The sequence below is a fragment of the Engystomops pustulosus genome, chromosome 4, assembly GCF_040894005.1.
Source record: "Engystomops pustulosus chromosome 4, aEngPut4.maternal, whole genome shotgun sequence".
In the NCBI taxonomy this organism is placed as follows: Eukaryota; Metazoa; Chordata; class Amphibia; order Anura; family Leptodactylidae; genus Engystomops; species Engystomops pustulosus.
This window is the reverse complement of record NC_092414.1, coordinates 124,125,087-124,146,015: the sequence shown is the minus strand read 5'-3', so window position 1 is coordinate 124,146,015 and position 20,929 is coordinate 124,125,087. Positions and strand designations below refer to the sequence as shown.

General features: G+C 38.3%; 1 protein-coding gene across 2 annotated transcripts in view; it reads left to right on the top strand.

Moving 5' to 3' along the window:
• ELAPOR2 (endosome-lysosome associated apoptosis and autophagy regulator family member 2) overlaps window positions 1-20,340 on the top strand; it is an 83,465-nt gene extending 63,125 nt beyond the window's left edge. For both annotated transcript variants that reach the window (XM_072147293.1, XM_072147294.1), the window contains 8 exons: window positions 1,748-1,921; window positions 2,993-3,182; window positions 6,600-6,693; window positions 9,173-9,274; window positions 12,201-12,327; window positions 13,165-13,343; window positions 14,380-14,545; window positions 16,437-20,340. In XM_072147293.1, the coding sequence (XP_072003394.1) occupies window positions 1,748-1,921; window positions 2,993-3,182; window positions 6,600-6,693; window positions 9,173-9,274; window positions 12,201-12,327; window positions 13,165-13,343; window positions 14,380-14,545; window positions 16,437-16,496 (1,092 nt within the window). In that variant the 3' untranslated portion in view covers window positions 16,497-20,340. The remainder of the gene's footprint in view (window positions 1-1,747; window positions 1,922-2,992; window positions 3,183-6,599; window positions 6,694-9,172; window positions 9,275-12,200; window positions 12,328-13,164; window positions 13,344-14,379; window positions 14,546-16,436) is intronic.
• Window positions 20,341-20,929: the final 589 nt, after the last annotated feature.

Sequence of the window (20,929 nt, the reverse complement as noted above, 5' to 3'; positions counted from 1 at the left end):
AATAAATACTTACCCTGCTCTGCTTCCTGATTTTTGTGTCACTTTGGTACTTTGGTATTAGGGTATATGCCCGGCTGGAAGTTCCCGGGGTCAATGGACATGTTTCATTTAATGGGAGGTCATTTCCTATGTTCCTATTTCCTATGTTGTCCCCTTGTTAATTGGCCCCCTGTAATGTTAAAAACCATAAGTAATTAAGTGACACTGAGATCAGGAACACTAGGAGCATTATGTGTTCATTTTTCTTTCCACCATGGTCCCCTGGGAGCTTTCCAAATTCATGTAAAACAACTTTAATTTCCATTCTCTCATCTTACATTGTTATATTATTTAGCTCTTTAATGGGCAAACCAATCTTCATTTCCCTTATTAGAAATGCTCAGTTAAACAGGAGCTTAAGTTGACAGGGTATGTATCAAATACAGGCGGTCCCCTACTTAAGGACACCCGACTTACAGACAACCCATAGTTACAGACGGACCCCTCTGCCCAGTGTGACCTCTGGTGAAGCTCTCTGGGTGCTTTATTATAGTTCCAGACTGCAATGATCAGCTGTAAGGTGTCTGTAATGAGGTTTTATTGATAATCCTTGGTCCAATTACAGAAAAAATTTTGAAACTCCAATTGTCACTGGGGCAAAAGAAAAAAATTTGTCTAGAACTTCAATTATAAAATATACAGTTTCGACTTACATACAAATTCAACTTAAGAACAAACCTCCAGACCCTATCTTGTATGTAACCCGGGGACTGCCTGTATCTCCAGCAGAGGAGGTTATGACTGGGTGTCCTGCTGCTTGGACCTAGAGTACACGGCTGCAATTTGGTGGTGATCCCCACAGCCCTAGTGAAGTATTACAGTATGTGCTAATAGTGTAATACACCAGTGCCCATAAGAGTGAGCATGCAAGGGATGTTCTTTGTACTCATTTTTTTCTCTGTTGGAGACAGAATGCAGAATTCCCTAATATGCTATTTAAAGATACAAGATTTGCAATCCATGATGATAACAGCTAACAATACCTGCTGTGATTTAAATGTAGAGTTTGTTAATAATAATAACAGTAAATTGATATCATGATATACATGTAAAAAAATGCTGTTCAAAACTATACAGATCAGAGGCTGTGCAGAGCTGTACAGACAAAATCAGACATTCCAGAGTAGCTCATCAAAAAATAGGGTCTTCCTCGCAAGAGCTTCCAATGTATAGGAGTGACAGAAAAAGTAGTATATAGTATATAGTTTATAGTATATAGTACATATATTTACTATACTTAGATTTAAGACTTGACTTTAAAAGCATTATATTTACAATTCCATTAACAATCTTCCTCCTCCTCAGCATAATATGGCCCTATGCACAAGAATGTATGTGGGATGTATGCACGTGTGGAACCGTACTGCTCCGTACACGGGAAAAAGATAGAACATGTCCTATCTTTCCCCGTGTTACGACCCGTACACCGTCGATCTCTTTGGAGAGGACGTATGCCCACCCAGCCCAGTGGACATACGTTTGTGTGCACGCGGTCTAACTAAAAAAAATGTTTTTTATAATACGCCATTATATTCTGCAGCACTTTACTGGTTATGAATTACATATAACATATTGGACATAAGATTAATAACATGGTCAGATAAACAATAGGAGTGTGGGTCCTGCTTGCAAGAGCTTTCAATCTATGAGCTCATTGTCCACAACTTAAAAAAATGTTGCCTTTCAAATTTGCTTTTTCATTTTTCAGGATCACTCGGCCTGTTACAGTGACTGCACCTTTTCCTATATGTATGAAAACCAGAGCTTGATATACAACTTTAACAATCTCAGCAGTGTGGGAACTCTCATTAATGGGCCAAGTTTTACTTCGAAAGGAACTAAATACTTTCATCTTTTCAACATCAGTTTATGTGGAAATGGAGTAAGTTCCCAGGTTCTATAAGGGGAGGTGGGGCACTGTCATGTATGAAAAGTACAAAGTGTACAATACATGTTCTGAAACATCGCTGTAGGTATATAAAGACTTCATGTAAGAGAATGGGGATAACTTCACTGTGGTATACTGTCACCATTACTCCTGGCAGAGTGGTCTTCACAGAACATGTCCTTGTGTTTTTTTTACTTGTCATTTTTAACATACTTTTTATTCTTTTTTTTTATAGGCCAACAGAAAATATTGTATTGCAATATAAATTACATTAAATGAAATCTAACACTACCCTATGTGGTAGATTTACTATAAATCCTGCTGAGCATTACTAAAAATAAACATATATTAAGATCATTGCTCCTGTAGATGCAAATTGACGTAGATGCAAATTAATATCAGGGGCTCTGGAGCCCTTCTCCCCTGCCTCCCTGCTCCTTTACACACTCCCTCTCCCGGTCTGTGCAGGAAATCTAGGCAGCACCGAGCTAATATGCAAGTTTTCCAGCATATAGAGGGAAGGGGAGCAAGTGAAGGATGAGTGGCAGATTACCATTAAATGTGAATGAGTACCTTGAGAAACACCTGGGCATTATGGTTAAAAAAGGATTAATCCAAAATGAAATAAAATTGTATAAATAAAAGCAGTTTTACCATAATAGAAATGTGTCTAGGGGACTTCCTCTCCATATTTTACAGATCAAGCAGTCAAAAACTGAGCAACAAGACATTTATGTTTGTTTCGGCAAAACTTCTTTAGCTTATGAAAAAATGTCCCGTTAGGAAAATCTTTTGTCTTCACTCTGATCAATTACTATTTTACTAAGTTATGGCATATCCCTAGAATATGTTTATCACTGCAGCATGGCACTATTCAAGTACAGCCACTACACAGTTACTTACAGGTTCTTTTGTATTTGCAGTAGTGGGATAGTTCATAGTATTAGCAGAAGAAGCTTATAAACATTCTTCAAAGCTTTCAAACGAGACCAATTGTATTTTATTTGTATTTTGTAATGAAGTTGATGAAGAAATTTGTTGTAAATGTGTCTGTTTCGGTCTAAGGGGGAGAAGATGGCAGTTTGTACTGACAACATAACTGATGTCACAACAAAGGAGATGGAAGCAGAAGCAGAGGACGTGTCTAATTTTGTCAAGACCTTTGTTTGTCAGTCGACTATCATTCCATCAGACAGCAAAGGATTCCGCACTGCCTTGTCATCACAGTCCGTGAGCCTAGCTGATGCCTTTCTAGGTAATATAAATGTTACCTGAATTAAAAAATGACTTGAAATGTGAATAACCCAACAAATGTTGTGTACTATATAGTCAATAATAGTGATGCTTCCATGTTAAACAGTTTATAGCTTAAAGGTTTATATTATAGCTTAAAGGGGTATTCTCATCTGGGCATTCACATTTAATTAAATTCATTTGCCATATGTAAACATTTCTTCAATTGGATGTTATTAAAAAAAATGTTCCTGTGTGAAGATAATTTCTCATAAATGTAGTCATGTAGTCCCTTAGAAACGAGATAGCTTCCCCGGATACGACCACGTCACACTCTGGCAGCGCTGGCCAGACATGCGCTAATGAGCTCTGCCTGACCACCAGGATTCAGCGATCATTACCACAGGGCGGCTGTAGGATATGCAGTAACTCCCAGACATTTAATATTCAGAAACTTTTTGTTTCTTTGTGCAATCTCTCCAGCAGACGTGGCCGTAACCAAGGACACAGTCTTGTTTCTAAGGGACAATATCACTACATTTATGATAAATTATCTTCACACAGGAACATTTTTTTTAATAACATCTAATTGAAGAAATGTTTATATATGGCAGATTAATGAAACTGAAAGTGAATGCCCAGATGAGAATACCCCTTGAAGGTGTATACTAGCTACAGCTCTTCCCCACATTTCCTGGAATAGTAAATAACTGCTCTTAAGTATACCAAAATAGAATAGGTTAACAAAAAATATTTTCGATTTATCTCTATCTCTCTGACTGTCTCTGAATGTCTCCAACTGTCTCTGTGATTGTTTCTGTCTCTGCCTGTGTCTGTCTCCGACTATCTTTGTCGATGACCGTTTCTGTCAGTGATGGTCTCTGACTGTCACTGTCTCTGTTTCTGACTGTTGCTGTCTCTGCTGTTTCTGTCTCTTTCTGTCTCTGCCTGCCCATGGCAACCAATCAGAGCTCACGTTTAATTTTAGCGGACATACACACACACACATAAACTCAGTCTTATGTGTTAGATGATAAGTTTTCATATCTAGCTGTTGTCAGTTAGGAATGTACAGAAATCTCACCCTTTTTGTATCAGTTAATTAGTTTTTCACCTCTATTAGATGGCACTGACCATATAGATGTATTAAGCTGGAACTGAATTATTGGGCTTCCCTAAGGATTTGCTGTGGGACAATTTTATACATGAAATGATAGACAGCTAACAGATGCTTTTCTTTTTATTAACTCTGGCAGCCTAGTAGCTTACATATCCCCAATGAGATCAGACTCCCTGTGACATGTTAGCCTTCTCATGAAAATGCAAATGTCAAAAATTTTAGAAATGTTCATCTGAGCAGATAATTTCGACTCCAAGGGTTACATTGACCTGTGAGTTATATAAGGACAATATGTCTACATACTGTGTATCCCTCTAATGTGGACAGTCAAGCTTAAATAGGAAAATATGATTCTGTCAATTTATTGTAGAAACACTTGTTTTTAAAATAGAAACATTTGGCCATATATATAACTTACGGTACTAAGAATTTTAAGGGTCATTTTCTACTGTAATAATGCAAAAATAATTATAAAAGAAATTGTGCTTTGATGGAAATAATTGATAAGTGCATAGAGGGGGTTTTCAGGATATAAAAATTCATCTTCTTAAATTACATTGTTTGTTGGGGTTTGGGGACACCTATAGATTAGCTGTTATTAGCAGCCAATACAAATAGAATGAAATAGGAAGCAGACAGCTTCATTCTCTGTCTTGTGGCTGAGTCATTGCAGCTTAGTTCCAATTTAAATGATAGGAGCTGATCTGATGTAATGTGGACTGACCACTACACAGAGAACTGAGATGTCTGCTTCCTGTTTCATTCTCTATTTATCATGGAATAATGAGCTATAGGTGCTCTGTCCATTGAAAAGGTCCTCAGTATCAAACCGGTTAAGGTAAACACACAGCAGACTCACAGATTGGTTTGTCTTAAAGGAAACCTACCACTTCTGATGGTGGTTATAATGGCGTGCACCAACTCAGGGTGCGCTTATTTTCGTAATGTTTTTAAACAGATGTAAAGCATTTAAACATTTTATTAATCTTTATATACAAGTAGCTTCACCGCACCATGGTCCGCGCACGGTACACCGAGCAACCACTTTGTGCGCCTGAATAAGAAGTGGTCGCGCGCATGGTGCACCAAGCGCGGACCACGGTACGGTGAAGCTACTTGTATATTAAGATTAATAAAGCGTTTAAACGCTTTACATCTGTTTAAAAACATTACGAGCTGGTGCACGGCATTTGCAGCTTATATCGACCATCGGAAGTGGTAGGTTTCCTTTAAGACAAACCAATCAGTCTGCTGTGTGTTTACCTTAACCGGTTTGATACTGAGGACCTTTTCAATGGACAGAGCACCTACAGCTCATTATTCCATGAAGGTTTATCAATATTTAGCTCAATTAGACTTTTAATTAGAGTCTACAAATTTTTTTTAACCCAAATATAGTGTATATACACACACACATTGGAGATCGAAATTAGAGAACCATGTATGATCAATTGAAATAATGTAATCTCCATTGATCAGCATTTGATGGCTTTCTGTAAGGGGTACATCATGCCACTAGAACAGTGTTTTATAAAATTACCACAGTATATCAACATAAAACCTGTATTTCGCAAAACCTGTGATGATCATAATTATAGGACAGCAATGGCTACAGCACCGAGAAATATTATTGAGATATAGGGGAAGATTTATCTTAAAGTTTCTGATGTAAAACTGTTTTAGTTGCTCGTGGAAACCAATCATAGCTCAGCTTTAATTTTATAAACAGCTGTAGCAAAATGAAAGCTGAGCTTTGATTGGTTGCCCTGGCCAACTAGAACAGTTCTGCTCTTAGAGATCTATGATAAATCTCCCCCATAAAGAGTACAACTATTTTTTTGAAGTTTACAACAGTCACCAATCAGTAGGAATTATAGAGGCCTTTGAATGACTTGTCATTTTCTGTCAGTTTTTTTTAAAATGATCTCATTTACATTTTCAGTGCTTTAAAATATATACAATTTATGAATTAAGCTACTTACTCATGTTAGCATACATACACATTGGACTACATATTGACCTTTTCATTTAGGAAATTGTGTCTTGTTCTCTAATTTTCATCTGCAGTGTATGTATATACATTTAAAAAATATTTTTATAGTTTTAAAAGCATCTCAGCGATAAATTCTTCTCCTGATGGCATGTGAATAGTACATACAGTTTTTGTTTTGTAACACATTATTATAGTGTGCAAATACCTGTGTTATTCACCATAGTGGACTCTAGTCCACTAGTCCATGTTTCTGTTAATATACAATGAATGGGAATGAACTGTTTATATCATAATATTTTATTGTTTTTATTTTCTTGTGAATGCAGGTGGTACTATTGAACGAAGCCTGGATGGAATCACCATTAAACCTGAAATGTTCCCTTTTCCAAAAAAGATACCCGATATAAATTTCTTTTACAAGTAAGTGACACCTTTCACCATCTGTACAACCAACTCTTAGGATCCTTTAAAGGAAAGCTACAATTTGCTTTTATGCATTACGAACCAAATATTCCTTAAGAATGCTGGTGCTACAGTTCAAGGGCCTTTGGAGGACTTTTCAAAGTCAAAAGTCGACACACACAGACGGTCCCCTACTTAAGAACACTCGACTTACATACGACCCCTGGTTACAAACGGACCTCTGGATATTGGTAATTTATTGTACTTTAGTCCTAGGCTACAATAAACAGCTGTAACAGTTATCACAGGTGTCTGTAATGAAGCTTTAGTGTTAATCCTGATTCTTATGACAACCCAACATTTTTAAAATCCAATTGTCACAGAGACCAAAAAAGTTCTGGTTGGTATTACAATAATAAAATATACAGTTCCGACTTACATACAAATTCAACTTAAGAACAAACCTACAGACCCTATCTTGTATGTAACCCAGGGACTGCCTGTATAAGTATTGCTTGTTCAGGGCTATACAGAGACCCTTGTCATATCTGTGGGGCAGTATCAAAACGTGGCAGTTACTGTATATACCCCAATATAAGCTGAACCTAGTATATGCTGAGGTACCTAATTTTACCACAAAAAATGGGAAAACCTATTGACTTAAGTATAATCCTAGGGAAATGCTTTGATCACAGCCTCCAACCAGAATATAGCCTGCCATTCCCCTGCCCCCCAGAATATAGCCTTCCATTTCCCTCCCACCCCAGCCAGCCACCAGTATATCACTAGTCAGCCCCCTGGCCCCCAGTATATAGGCATCCAGCACATGCAAGCCAGTCCCAAGTATATAGCCAGTTAGCACATATAGCTATATACCCCCAGTATATAGCCAGCCCCTGCCTCCCAGTATATAGCTAGCCAGCCAGCCAGCCAATGCCCTTCAGTATATAGCCAGCCCATGCCCCCCAGTATATAGCCAGCCAGATCATGTCTCCCAGTATATAGCCAGCCAGCACATGCCCCCTCTATATAGCCTGCCAGCTCAGGCCCCCAATATATGGCCAGCTAGCTCATGCCCCCCAGTATATAAACAGGCTGCACATGCCCCCAGTATATAACCAGCCAACACATGCAACTCTGTATATAGCCATCCCATGCCCTCCAGTATATAGCCAGACAGCCTCCCTATGCCCCCCCACTATATAGCCAGTTAGCACATGGCCCCAGCATATAGCCAGCCATCCCATGCCCCCAGTATATAGACAGCAAGCTTGTGCACTCCAGTATATAGCCAGTTAGCACATGCACCTGAGTATATAGCCATCCCATGCCCCCAGTATATAACGATCCAGCCCCTGCCCCCATTATATAGCCAGCCTATGCCCCCAGTATAGAGCCAGCCCCCTGCCCCCAGTATATAGCTATCCCATACTTCCAGTATATAGCTAGTTCATGCCCCAGTATATAGCTAGCCTCCTTTCCCCAGGATCCCCAGCATATAAAAAAACCTCTCTGGACTCACCTTTCCAATGCCCTCTACAGGACCTCCTCTTTTGTTTGCTGTTGGTGGCTGGCGGCCGGTCTTTGCGCACTGGCTGCACACACATTATGATGTCAGCCACTTGTGTGCGCGGTCAGTGCGGCAGCAATGAAAGAGATTCTTGTATACTCAAAGTCTACTCTTGTAGACTTAGGTGGCCATTGGACCCAAAGAATACTTGGGCACTGGGCAGCTTCCTAAATACTACTTTGCTACTGACACCACTTATCCCAGTGAATTCTGAATTTTCCTCTTCTGAAAGAGCCAATATGACTTTCTATGGGTCATATTTTGAAAACTTTAACACTGCTGCTTTTTCTTATGAAGAATCTGCAGCACGGTTTACTTAAAATGCCTAGCACTGTACTTTACACTTTTAACTGTTTTCAAACCACCCAATTAAGCAAATCTTTTAACATGACATCAAAAATAAGTAAATATTTTCAAGTTCAAGCCCACCTCTGGTATTCCCCCCATTCCTTCCTGTTACTCTTATGTTGAATGTTAGGATGTGAATGTCACAATAATATATATATATATATATATATATATATATATATATATATATATACCGTATGTGTGTGTATATATATATATAATTTTATCTACATTTAAAAAAAAAAGAGATATGGTAAGGAAGTAACGGTGAACTTACCAACCACCCACCACTTCTGTTTAACTGGTACCTTGGTCCCCTGATCTGTAGAAATGGCATGCCCACAGACATCTGACCATCACACTTATCTACTTGGCACATCACCAATAGAGCTAATGATTGTCTGTAACATTCGGAATACAGATGATGTTAGGAAAGGGGAAATAGTTAGGATGTAAGGAGATCGTTTGAGAATTAGAACTTGTTTGATTTTTTAACATTCTAAGCTATTATAAAACTTTTACGGGTCTTAGCTGCTCACTTGACCCTTTTTCATGAGTATATTATTGTATTTCACACAGATCTTCTGCAGCTACCTCGTCATGTGAAAAAGGAAGAGCTACGGTTATATCTATGCGGTGTGATCCCTCAAAGCCTGGTCAAGGAGATATTTCAGTATCCAGGTAATTATCATTCATCTTTGTAACTAAGATTGAAGGTCCCCATAGCTAAAAGTTGGGTGAATTGGCTGATTTTAACGAATTAATGAACAGTTTAATGTGCATTGGACCTCCTGACTCTCCTCTGATGGTGTGTAGATAAAGAAATGATATACCTTTTTACCATATATTACCACCACATCTGTAACAAATAAATAATATACAAAGAAACTATTTGGTATTGCTGCATTCATAAAAAAAAGGTAAAATTAAGTAAGACATTTTTAAATCCATGCAGTGAACACACTTAAATATATTTAAAAAAAAAAAGCAGACTGCTGATTTTTGGGCTTTTAAGCTTGCAAAATTGTAATAAAAATAGTGAAAAAAATTGCATTTAATCCAATATAGAACAGCCTTTTATACAAAAAGCAATCCCTCAAGTTCTTGTTCCCTCAAGCAACAAGTTCTTTTGTAAGAAAACTAAAATGCATTTTTATTTTGGTGTACTGTCCGGTAGAATAAAGGTGACGCGTTATGTATGGCGTATTTTGAGTTAGTAAGCATTTGTTAACTTTCTCCCAGAAAGAGCCATTAATATTTGTCAATAAATTATTGGGACTCCAGTTAACCTCATCTTACAAAATCAAGCCTTCATAAAGCCACATTAGCAAGAAATTATAAATTATAATGTACAATGGGACAGCTAAATACCCAGAAATTATCACATCCTTTAAAGTAACATTGGCGTTAGCAGTAATTTACGGATACCTGAAATAACCCACCTAACAAGGTTCACCTGTGGGGTAATGTTATTTAATAAGTTATAGGGCTAAAATAATGCAATTAAAAAAAAAATGTCTAAATTTCACCACCATTTTGTTTTAACTCATTTGAAACGCTTCAAGGAGGTAACAAACTTTCTAAAAGTTGTTTTGAATGGTTTGAGGGTTGAAGTTTTAACACAATGATTTGTGGGGGATATCTAATATATAGGCCTGTAAAAGTAACCTTCACAACCAGGGGCGTAACTAGGAGAGGCTGGGCCCCATAGCAGATTTCTGCATGGGGCCCCCCTTCCCCTTAAAATATATATATATGGCAGGCACAGGTCGGGTGCGCTGGAGAGGAGGAGAGGTGAGCGCAGCTTACTCCTCCCCTCTCCATAAAGAATAGAGCCGCATGGCTGTTCTTACGGCCATATGTTCTTGGGAAGGTACCCCTATACAGACATGTTTATACAATTACACACATTTATACACTGATATATACACACCTTTATATACACACATAAAGTTCTACACTCGTATACTCGCACCCTTATACATACAAGTATACACTTATACACACACATTTATGCACTCATATACATTTATACACTAATACACAGAGTATATACAAACTAATACAGTATACACATTATATACATATAATACATTTACAATACACACACACACATATATATATATATATATATATATATATATATATATATATATATATATATATATACACACATATATACATACATACACACATACAGTATATACTGACCATATATACACATACATGCAGGATAAAAACACTATATACACACATGCTGCATATACATACAGAATATACACACATATACAGCAAATACACACACATTCAGTATATACAGTATATACAGAATACATACTTACCACATACAAAAACACACATCATATATATGCTAAATATATGCATATAAAAATACAGTATTTGCTTCAATGCATTTATACACAGTATATACATGTATACATAGTAGATGCATATATACACATATACATAGGATTTACATATATATATACAGAATATGCATAAACAGTATATATATATATGTATACACAGTATATATACAATATATACACACATATATATGTATACACAGTATATATACAATATATACACAGTATATACACACATATACACAGTATATACATATATACATACATATACACAGTATATATACAATATATACAATATATACACAGTACATACATCTACACACATATACACAGTATGTACACATATACACTGTATATACACATATACACTGTATATACACATACACACTGTATATACATATATACACAGTATATGCATATAAATACATATATACATACAGATAAATACATATACACATACAGATAAATACATCTGTATATACTTACCTTTTAGGAAGTTTGGGGGCTGTATGGGTGTTCAGGTGGGTGTCCAGATGCATTCAGATGGCGGGGGTGGGGGTGGGGGGTCGCGAGCGGGGGGGGGGGGGGGGGCGTATGTGCGAGCAGGGGGGGGGGGGGCGAGCGGGAGAAGGGGGGGGGCAGAGTGTCAACTGTGCCGCCCTGCAGGGTGATGAGCGGGCAGGTCAGGGAGATGAGGGGGGCGGGTCAGAGAGGTGGCTGGGGGGCAGGTCAAGGAGCTGAGCAGGCAGGGATCCCGGAAAGAGGTGGGTGGGCTCAGGAGACATGTGTAGATGCACAGAGAGGGAGGGGCCCGGGGGCACGATCCGGCAGGCACCCGGCACTGCAGCCCCGGATCACTTACCCCGGGCCGTGGCAAAGCACTGCAGGGAGCATGCATCCCCGGGCCCCTGAACCTCACGGGCCCCGTAGCAACCGCTACGGCTGCTACTGCGGTAGTTACGCCACTGTTCACAACTGAATAGGCCTGTAAATCACAGGTTGTATAACTTTTCTTAAAAATTACACATGGCGGGTGTAAAAATTGAGTCCTATCAGTATTCCACATACTGACTGTGAAAACAAGGGACTAAAAATGCATGTCAAATCATGTCCCACTATTTAATTTTTGTATCTAGCCACAAAATATCATGAAATGATCACAAATTTCCAACCATAAGCAGAACAGATCATCTTATGTGGCACAAAGTAACAATGTAGTTTCTTTTGCTATTGTCTTTCAGACTGTGTCCTGCAGGTACATGCGATGGGTGCAATTTTTATTTTCTGTGGGAGACGGCAGAAGCGTGCCCTTTTTGTACAGAAAATGATTATCAGAAAATAGAAGGGGCTTGTAAGAATGGACACCAGGTATATATGAAATGTATATGGCATTGTGCATATTTTGTTTGAAACATTGCTTCCATGAGGATCATTACTTTTCCATGTGTAGACTACACCTCTTCTGTATGCCACCACTTTATTGTCAAATTTGTAACCTTTTTTGCTCAGATCAAGCTGTGACTGGGTTAGGGAGATGCACGGTATGAAAGAAAAAAGTTGTTGTCCAATTGGGGGCAGTGTATACCAATTAGTCACTAAAATGTAACTTTTAACTTTAAAAAAGATAAATAGTTGTTTACCATAAGTGGTTTTTAAAAAAAAATAACAGTCAGTGGTTGACGATCTTAGGTATCCTTAAATATTGAGGAAAATTTTTTAGCCCCTGGCAGTGTTTTGTCAGGGATGGAAACTTTTATTTTTATTCTTTGTTTCCGACAGAGAGACCAGAGCAGCTATATCATGTTCCCACTATGTGGAGGTGGGGGGGTTGTATAGCGTTTGCCCCTAAGCCCAAGTCGTAAACTTAGTGGAGCATGATATCAGCACCCAGCTCTAGGCTGTACCAATGAATCCTAGCGTGTATCAACACTGTTCGCTCACTAAAGACTTGCATTCCTATTTTAGGGCTCTGCAGTCTGTGAGACAATCACAGACTGCAGAGCCCTAATCCCCAGAATTCAGGGTATTGGTATACTGTCTCTATATATGGCTAGGAAGGAACATTTCCGGACACCCAAGACTTTATTTTTCAAATGTTAATACATTGATGTCTGTGCAACAAACTGAAGATTAAATGATGCAAGTTTTAATTATGTTACTTACAAGAGTCTTTGGAAATAACAATTTATTTGTTTTATATTATAGGAAACACATTATGTTTGGAATGAGCCCAGAATCTGCATGCGAGGTGTCCCTCTTCCAGACAAAAGAACAGCAGCGTGTGAATCCATAGATTTCTGGCTGAAAGTAGGCGCTGGTGTAGGGGCTTTTGTAGCAGTTCTTCTTGTAGCACTTACATGCTACTTCTGGAAGAAAAATCAAAAGTAAGTAGCCTATATGCTATTACAGTACATTTGTGCACTTACATGTAATGTATGTGAGGGTTGAGAAACCATGATCACAAGTGAATATAGATAATTGTTCAGAACACAAGAACTGCTGGGGACCAAGCCATAAGGCAAGCTGTATGATGAATTTGGCAGTAAATGCCACCCTGCAGCTTTGTACTGTGATACTTATAAATTGCTGAAGCTTAAAGAGTAACCATTACACCCAATGATTTTTGATATTGTGGGATGGGGGAGTTTCGTGAACATTTGTATGATGTACTTCATTAAGAAATTCTGCTTAACTTGTAAAGAACCACGTAATACCACGTAATAGGGAAAGAAGTAGGGGGAAACAAATAGCCCCTGATGGAAATTGGGGCAACCACGGAAAACATAAGCGTCCTAAAGAAACCCCAGAACCCAAAGGAAAGTAAACAGTAATACAGACTAAGAAGTCTGATAAATAGTGAATGATGCAGACGGGAATGTAAACAGAAGAGTATATCCTCAATTCAGTCCTATGTGAAGTGGTGACCGGAGGTACCTTCCGGCTCCCACTGTACACAAAATCAATTAGTGCTTACCCGTAAGCATGGTGATAGGTTCGATGGGGGATCCTAGGAGGCCAATGAACTACACCCTGCAATGTGCCCTTTGTTACAAAGGCTGCAATGTGCCCTTTGTTACAATATTACTTCTACATTGCTATGGCAAATCTGTCTACCAGATTGAGGAGGGGTCTCTCTCTCCTCTCATGTTGAGTGTTAACCCTTTCTCCTCTTTCCCTGGTTGCAGTATGCTATGGGCATTTTATTTTTTGCAAACTAAACAGAATTTGTTAATGAAGTATATTAAATAAAATGTTCCTTACTTTCCCACACACACAATAAAAAAAATATCTCAAATTATGTTTTCGCTTTAATGTTGAAAAAACTCTTTTTCAAATAGTTTTAGATAAAAAATACATACATTTGCTTTGTATTAATATTTAACCTTATGATATATTTTTAATTTTTTTTTAAATTAATAGGCTAGAATACAAGTACTCGAAACTAATAATGACCGCTAATTCCAAGGAGTGTGAGCTACCTGCCCCAGACAGCTGTGCTATAATGGAAGGAGAAGACAATGACGATGATGTGGTGTATTCCAATAAACAGTCATTGCTGGGGAAACTGAAATCCCTGGCAACAAAGGTAAGACTATTTGCTGATTTTACTAAATTAAAAATAAAAAAAAAATAAAAAGTTTTTAAATCTTATTAAAATAGTCAGCGGTAATTCACACCAGTATTCACCCAGTATACTCACTGTTGGGTGAGTGACCTAAAAAATAGTTTCATGGTTAGTAGCAACACGCACACCCTGTGTCATATTTCTCCACAATATATACTCCAAAAATTAATGCAAAATGAAGAGAATTAAGATTTTCATTAAGACATCACCACCAGGAGGATGAAGGTTTTAGAGAACTAGAAAGCACAAGTACAAGCCATCCTGGCAATTAGCTTAGTCAGGCTTCTATAACCCCCATGGGTGTTTAGCTATTGCTACTGGGGAAGCCATATTTGGCTAATTATTTTTTGTGCAGTGGCGATTGTAGAAGAAGTATAGGATCACATGGCAGTTACTGAACTTCAAGGCAATCTTCTGTCATTTTTTTAACTTTATTAACCATTCATTCTGCTGGGTATACAGATGGAGCCTTCCTCCGTTACTTTTGTCATGAAATTAACTTTTATTTCAGTGAAACACCAGTGAAATCTTGCAGTAGCACAAAACTGATACTCGGTGCTGCTGCAAGATTTCCAGCACACAGCAGGAGGGGAGAGCGCAGAAGGAGCAGGGAGGTGGTTTACTTGTTCTTCATTCAAAGGGGTATTCTTGTGTGGGCATTCACATTCTGTTTCATTAATCTGCCATATATAAACATTTCTTTAATTTCTTTGATGTTATTAAAAAATGTTACTATGTGAGGATAATTTCTCATAAATGTAGTCGTATGGTCCCTTAGAAACAAGACTTACTCCTCAGATACGGCCACCTTTGCTGGAGTGATTGCACAAAGAAACAAAAAGTTTTTGTATATGAAATGTCTGGGAGTTACTGCAGGTCCCACAGACGTCCTGTGGTAATGAACAGTGAAGCCACGTAGTCAGTCAGGACTCAATAGCTCATGTCTGGCCACTGCTACCAAAATGTGAGGGGGTCGTATCCCAGGAAGCTATCTCGTTTCTAAGGGACAACATGACTACATTTATGAGAAATTATCACACAGGAACATTTTTTAAATAACATCCAATTGAAGAAATGCTTACATATGACAAATGAATGAAATGGAATGTAAATGCCCAGATGGAAATACCCCTTTAAGTAAAGCTAAAAGTTTATTTTATGACTGAAGTAGTAGAGCTCCTTTTTTACTTCTCTCTGTATTTAGACTGTAGGGAGCTACCAAGCTGCATTCACATCATGATGTTTGAACATGTTCAGTGTATAAGCCAGGAAAGCTACAGGCACATCAACTGAACATATCCATAGACTTTTCTAGCAGATGGAGGATCATTTATGCCTATGTCTCATCCAACAGGAAACACTGGATGAAAAAGCACATCAGTCTGCATTTTTCCATCTGGCTTCCTGCTTTAGAATAACATGTACTCTCAGCAGAGGCCATAATATCCTATGGTGGACAGATGCAACTATATTGCATCCATCCGTGACCTCAGCTTAGCACTACATCACTGAACGGGGATTAAGTGGAGGGCATATCCCTCTGTATAAGTATACACTGGGATACATTGAAGCCCTCAGTTGTAAGGATGCATCAAGAATCCTCCTAACGTATTTTTACAACAGAGGGAGAATAACGAGATTTGAACTTAGCCTTAGAGACATTCTCTGTTCTGGTGTATAGAGTTGGGTTTTATATGGGGTTAAGATTTGTCCCGATAATCAGTGGTATTTATTGTAAAAAAAAAAAGAAAAAACCTTTACTCAGTAATTTCTTTAAGAATAATAAAAAAATTAATAAAATTAGCAATTTACAATGTCAGTTAATTATCACAATGCATTTTTATTCTTGCAGGAAAAAGAGCACAGTTTTGAATCTGTACAGCTGAAGTCTTCACGGCCACAGAATATATGAAACCTAGACACTGCCTTATAGACTGAATCATTTTTTTGTAGGAAAATACATATCATAAGAAATCAGTATACGGTACCAATGAAGATATATAAGGCACTGAAAAAAATGTTTCACACCATAGTAAAAGTCTTGGCTGCCTTATTACCTGACAGAGTATTTTGCCAAAAATGAAACCTGCTGAAGTTTATAATTCAAGTTCAACTCAGGACGAGCAAAGTAATGCTGAAGCTTATTGTGCGTTGCTTGTGCATGTAATGTCCTTTGTTTAACCTCTCACCTCCTGACAATTTTTGCACAGAAATGCTAATAATCTTGAAGTCCAAAGGGCTTTGTTTTTCACCCATGTTTGCTTCACATTGCAGCAGAAATATAGTAATGAAACATGATCACGTCTTTCTGGAAAGAGAAGGAAGAGACAATGGCTTCCTAATACCTGAAAAAGTAAAAATCTTACAATAAACTGGCATTAGTTTTAGAAGGAACAATGAGAAGATGCTAAAAATATATGTGTGCAAAATAAATGCTGTAAATTCTTAGGGTAGTAGAACATTAGAAAAAGGCCTTCTTTTTCCTCAGTATACAGCACTATCTTTATCCATGGGATGTGCCTGGTATTGGGACCAATTTAAGTAAAGCAGTTACTTGTGTAAACTGTGAGGGCAAATTAATACATTAAAAAGTGTGTACTGCATTGTCCTGCAAGGGGTACAATTACTACAGAAGTTACCATTGGAGTGACAATGACTGGCTACCCCCACATTGATCTGTATGGCCGAATGAGCCAACACTGACAAAGGTACAGTATATGGGGTCATAGAGTAGTTTATGAGGTTGGAGTTCCATACATTTTGGTTCCCTTTCAAGTATTCATTTCAATTGATGTGTTCAAATGGCTGTTCATGGGCTGAACTCTATCCCATGCCAAAGAAACTGTGTACATTATAATGTGAAAGTCCACATTGGTACAGGTTGTTTTTATTTTTTTGTGATGAGAAACTGAAATTTTAAAAATTATAATGACTCCAAAAATGATACTTGTTTGGAAGGTTTAATCCAAATCGAACTGACTAGGAGCCAAAATCTGTATTTAAAGAGAACCCTTCATGCAAAATAACCCCCCTAATCTAAATAGATTAGCATATTCAAGCTGTCCAGTTTATTCATGAGGGGAAGGTACAGCCACACCCCCAGTGCTTGACTGACAGCCTGTATAATGATGTGCTTCCTAGTGCTGGCGCCCCCTGCAGCCTTTGTGTGTGTGTATAGGAGAGATACAACAGCTCCAGGCAGCCATGTTATAGCAGTACATGTCAGGTACTTGTGTAACTGATGTCTGTGTCTCACACATGTGTATTAGGAGGATGCAGAATGTCAGCAGATACAGCACACACACTAGCCATGCTTTACTATACATTACACACAGACATGAGCAGGGGGAGGAGAGGGGAGGGGGAACAGGGGTGACATCACTGTCTCTGACCATGTGACCAGCCTCATTTGCATAATAAAGAAAATATGATTTTATAATGATTAATGTATGAAATAGCTAGATAAAGGCTGGGATGGGATCCTTGTGAGCTGCTCCAACAGGTAGTAGTGACAGGACTAGTGACACAGACCTGATGACAGGTGTCCTTTAAATCCACCACAACCTTGCTCAATGTTTACACTTTGTGCCACTTTTGGACAATATATTTATCTCAGCTATTTTTGGGGTATTCTGAAACTGTACTAGTGAGCCCTAACTGTAGCATAGCTTACAGGGAATCTTTCAGCAGTTTTCACCTTGTATAACAGCAAACAGTCATACACAGAAGAGAAAACAATTTATATAGATGTTCTTAGCAGGTACACGCTGTAGTAAAAGAAGTTTTAATCTTCTTCCATGCATCTGGCCAGTCCAGTCCCTATGATGTGTCCAGGGCTTATGCAGAAAACACCCTACAATTTTTGTAATTGTAATTCCATATGCATATTGCCTATTGCTGCAGCACCTGCATCCGTTTTTGGGATAAACTTGGATGCAGCTGCTGCCAAAATAAACTTTAATACCTTAATATGCAAATTTCTTTCAGAGGCTACTGGGGGCGTGGAGTAGCCTGAGACAGCTTTGGGGGCGAAGGCTACTCCACAACCCCAATAGCTGCTTCATACCCGCCTCTCCCCGCTTGTCTTTTCAAATTTATTGCACGTCTCCGGCATTCACAGAGCTATGCGCAAGCACAGTAACTCCTTTTCCTGTGCCAGAGAAGCGCCTCTCCATCTTGAGCACTGTGCTTTGGCCAGCGCTGTGCCGGCATCGGAGGGATAGAGAGTAGTTTCCCATAGTAGATTTCCTTTAAGAGCAAAGGAGAATAACTGGAGTGTTTTATATCAGAAAACAGGGCTGAACTGTTTTACATTGTATTGCATGACAGATGTGTAGGTCATCAATCTTGTGAGATTAAAACTGCAGACTCTGAGATATACAGTGTGTCATGTTTACACAGTTATCTATATATGAATAAAGTGGAAATGAGGCTCCCACAGCCCCACATTTTCGCTATATATGTTTAGCCTCTGACGATACATCCATTTAAGAATGCAGTAACTGCTCTCCTTAGTGAGCTGCATCACTTGTGTAGGATTTCTCATAAGCTAGTGCCTTGTACTTTCATAAAGTCATTGAGCTATACTTTGACCATGATAATTGTGATCCTGGATTAAAATTAAAATGCAAGTTTTTTTTGGTTTACCACAGAAATTTCAGAAATCACAAAATGTTGTGTTCAAAGTGCCAGTAAATTCACCCACAACAAGAATGACATCTGAGTGCTGTCTACCAGTGTTCCTACTAAGCCTGTCTTCAAGCATATGGTAATGTAGCTCTAGGAAGTTGCATAATTGATATAGAATTGTAGTTATGCCTTTTATGAGAAAACAAAGAGGACATAATGTATACGTTCTAGCTGAATGCTGGGAAAACAAAAGCACTACATAGTGTTCTGTGGATAATGATGTGGATGGAGCCCTAACCTAAAGGGGCTCTCCTAAGGAAGTGTACAGGAAGAAAACCCCTTGGCGGAACTGATACATCCTGCTCTCACAAGATACATCCTGTATCATTCTCTGTCTATTTTCATGCAGCTGTTATAGCTGATCATCGGCTTCACCTTGTAACCATACATGCCATGATGGCCAATGAAGCCAGTGATTGGCTACTACAGACACCTTAGTGTAGAGGTTTATCAATACTGCAAGAAAATCTACAAAGACTGGTGTGAATCACAAATAATGATTCCTTTTCTTTGCTAATAATGGTCGCTAATTTTCCTGCCCTGGAAAGCCCTTAAAAAACCCACATTTCTTTATGGGAGAAATTACTACATCTGGACTATTGTAATACTAATGTGAATAGGACCCATTCCTCACCCTGCTTTTTCAGGAGCGTATGTCAATCAAATCATAAGTTTCCTTTTTATGATTTCCTATTGACCAAGGGAGAAAATACTCTGTATATAAATATATAAAATCTAAAAAAAAAAGTTGTTTCAGTTGGTGTACATTTCTGTGGACTCCGGATTTATGTTTTTATATATATATACATGATTTATTGCAAAGAACAGCCGATTATTTTACATCAACCAGTTTTTCCATGCTTTAAAAGTAATTTATTGCTCTCCTCTGAGTTAATATTTTCACCACTAGTAAATGTATGTGCTATATGTAATGTATTTACCGTATGTTTTTATTTCATACATTGTTAAATGTTTATTTTAGAGGTTTGTCCTGTGAGACATTTTACATGGCTTATTTGCTTTATCAATACTGTCCTATTGTTTAATAAAAATTCTTTGGTTGTCTAGATGATGTGTTTTTTTTTTTATAGCCAGATTGTCTTTACTCATGAGCAGTGTCGGACTGGGTTTCCTAAGGCCCATCAGAGAAAATCAATCTGGGGGGGTTCTCTTCATTATCCCCCATTTATTTTATTAATACGCTTGCGGCATAATTTTGGTAAATTTGCGTCAAAAGTCTTAAATGCTTTGCACCACATTTATCACGGCTTTTAGATTTGTTTTTGGCACTTTTCCAATTCTTCCGAATAAGGTGGCCTTTGAAAAAAGGGTGTGACTTGTCTGGAAAGGGGTGTGGCACACAGTTTAGACCAACTAAAACTAGGTCTAAAGTAGGAACTAACAGTCTCATACTTCACCAGAATTTAGCACAGCTGTGATAAATCTGGTACAACAAAAGGCTATTGTTTTCTAGCTAGAGTATGGCGGAACCTGAGACAAAATGGGGCACATTTACTAACAGCTTTGTGCTGCACTTCTGTCGGACTGTGCATTCTTCTTACCTTGCACAGGTATTTAAGTAGGGTTCTTTTGTGGCACAGCTTCGCTAGCCTCCATGTGACACAAATTAAGGGGCATGCCATCGGTCGGTCTGAG